The 2,408-nt window shown below is 61.8% G+C and overlaps 1 protein-coding gene across 1 annotated transcript; it reads right to left on the bottom strand.

Moving 5' to 3' along the window:
- Positions 1-652: 652 nt before the first annotated feature.
- Positions 653-1,841, bottom strand: LOC130587669 (uncharacterized; the record flags this gene model as incomplete). The annotated part of the gene is made up of 3 exons (XM_057388644.1): positions 653-1,050; positions 1,147-1,251; positions 1,548-1,841. Coding segments are annotated over 3 exons (797 nt in total), but the record flags the coding sequence as incomplete, so codon positions are not given.
- Between the last annotated feature and the right edge of the window lie 567 nt (positions 1,842-2,408).

Raw genomic sequence — 2,408 nt, 5'->3', positions numbered from 1 at the left:
TGACACCCCGCTGCTCGCCGGGAGCGTCCCGGCATAAAACATTTCTGGAAAGGCTTTTTAGTGCCCGAGATGGAGCGATTTTCCCCGGTTTCTGAGCTCAGCGGGTTCTGCGGCTCCTTCAGTGACACGGGGCCGCCGACACCCCTCGGTGCAGCTTTTAGATTATTTATTTTATTTTTTATTTAGTTCTTTATCTTTTATTGCACTCGCATCTCTCCCGTCCCGCGGAGCAGCTCCTTGAGTGCCCTGGTGGGGGCGACGCTGCGCCTTGAGCCGGCTCATTTTAATAMAGTTTATTCTATTTTTCATCTTTTCTTTCGTCCCCACCTCGCCCCTCCCGCCTAGCGGCACCTTCAGGGACCCGGGGCGGCACAAACCCCTCGGGGCAGCTCAAAGGGCCCCGCCCGCCACCGCTCCCCGAGCTCTCCCCGCCACTCCCCACTATCGGACACCGCAGGCGGCCCCGGATCTTTCTCCTTCTTCTCCTTCTCTTTTCCCCTGCCGGGATTCAGCCCCCGCCGCCGCCCCGCTCCCGCTCCTGCTCCCGGTCCTGCCCCTGCCACGATCCGGCCGTGCCGCTGACGGGGCCGGAGCGCCTCAGGGCCGGACCAGGCCGGGCCTTCCTTCCGTGAGGGATTCAACAGCGCTTCCTTCAGAGACCTCCACTCTCTCTCAGGCATCCGTCCCCCCACTGCAGCTCCTGGCCCCGTCTGCGCAGCCCGAGCCAATAATCGACCTTTGCGCTGTGAGGGAAGAGGAGCCTATGGGAAGGAGAGAGGAGCCGCCACTGGGAGCTGCACCCCCGGCCCAGGAGACCCCCAGGCTTCCCTTGGCCGCCCCACACATCCCAAATCTCCTCTCTCACCATTTCCCAGTCCTTGAGCACAGCCAGGGAGGCCCCGAGCTCRGAGCACCGAGCCTGAGCCTGATCCCAGCTGAGCTGATCCCTCGAGAGGAAGTAGCAGATCCCGCGGTGCCCGACCCAGCCATGGGGACAGGCCAGCAGCACAGGAGTGCCAGGGGTACCAGGATTTTCTGTTTGTGTTCTCCCTGCAGAAGAAAATTGAGAAGCTCTGAGGATTCCCCTCCACACGGAGCAGGGACCCCGCTCTGCCCCAGGGGCTGAGGCAGCTGCCCCTCCCTTACCTGACACAACAGCCAAGGACACACCCAAAGCCAGGACCAGGAGCAGGAGCAGAATCAGCACCCCCAGCGTGATTTTGGGATGGGATCTGATCCACTCGACTGCAGCTGCAAAAGCAGGACAGAGTCGCTGACCGTGAGGACAGGGCTGTCCTGAGCAGGAGGGACCCCCCAACCCGTGAGCCCCTCACTCAGCTGGCAGCAGGAGAGACCAGGGACAGGGGACAAACAGGGACAGGGACACCGCCAGGCATAGGAACAGGGGACAATTAGGGACATTGCACACAAGAGAACTGCCCAATACCAGAAACCCCTTTCCATAGCCATGGGAACATCCCCAGCCGTGCCAGCCCTGTGCTCTGGGTGACACTGTCCCCTCCCTGCAGGGCTGGCCCTGCACTCACCCAGAGATCCTTTCAGAGTGTTTCTGTGTGTGAGTCCCACAGCTGATCCATTCTGGGGACACAGGAGCTCCTTCACAGCCCCATGAACGGAGCACAATTCACTCTCCTCCAGTTCACAGCTGGAATGTCTCAGCCTGGCACAAAGAGCACCTGGCTCAGGGGACATCAGCAGTGCTGAGAAAGCCTTTTGGAGTTCAGCCTCGGGCACAGTTTGACAATGACGACGGCAGGTTGAACGGTCCATGATGAGAGATCCGGGCTGCTCCGGGCTCAGGAGGGCGCTGCCGGGCACAGCTGTCCAGGCAATACAGAAACGGTTCAATGAGAATAGAAATACAGGGCTGGGTATAAACATGCAGTGCCAGAGACACAGGGTGAGTTCTGGGATGGTTCCAGAAGGACAAGGAAACCCACGGCAGGCACTGAGGGGACCCTGAGAGCGGGCACTGAGGGAACTGAGGTGACAAAAATCAGCCCTGAGGGGGCTCAGGATTGTCCCCGGCATCCCCTGCCCTGGCAGGACGGAGCCCGGGCACAGCGAGCGCTGGCAGCGCTCTTTGATAAGGTTTGGTAACGGAGAGAGGCGGCCCCGGGCACGGAAGGCGGAACTCGGCTCCGCCCCAGGGGCAGGCACGAGGAGGATCCGCCTCCACATCCCGTCGCGGTGGCGGTCGTGGTGGTCAGGATTTTCTCCTGTTTAGATTCTCCCGAGCACCGCCGCCGCTCATTGAGCACGGATGTTTCCGTTCCCGAAGGTTTTAGGTTTCGAGGGACGCTCAAGTTCATCCCATTCCAACCCATCCCCGATCCCGCACCCCCCCCCCCCCCCCCCCCCCCCCCCCCCCCCCCCCCCCCCCCCCC

The sequence above is a fragment of the Malurus melanocephalus genome, unplaced genomic scaffold (genome assembly GCF_030028575.1).
Source record: "Malurus melanocephalus ecotype Western Australia unplaced genomic scaffold, MMel_1.1 scaffold_2222, whole genome shotgun sequence".
Taxonomy (NCBI): Eukaryota; Metazoa; Chordata; class Aves; order Passeriformes; family Maluridae; genus Malurus; species Malurus melanocephalus.
This window is presented reverse-complemented; position numbering and strand designations above follow the sequence as displayed.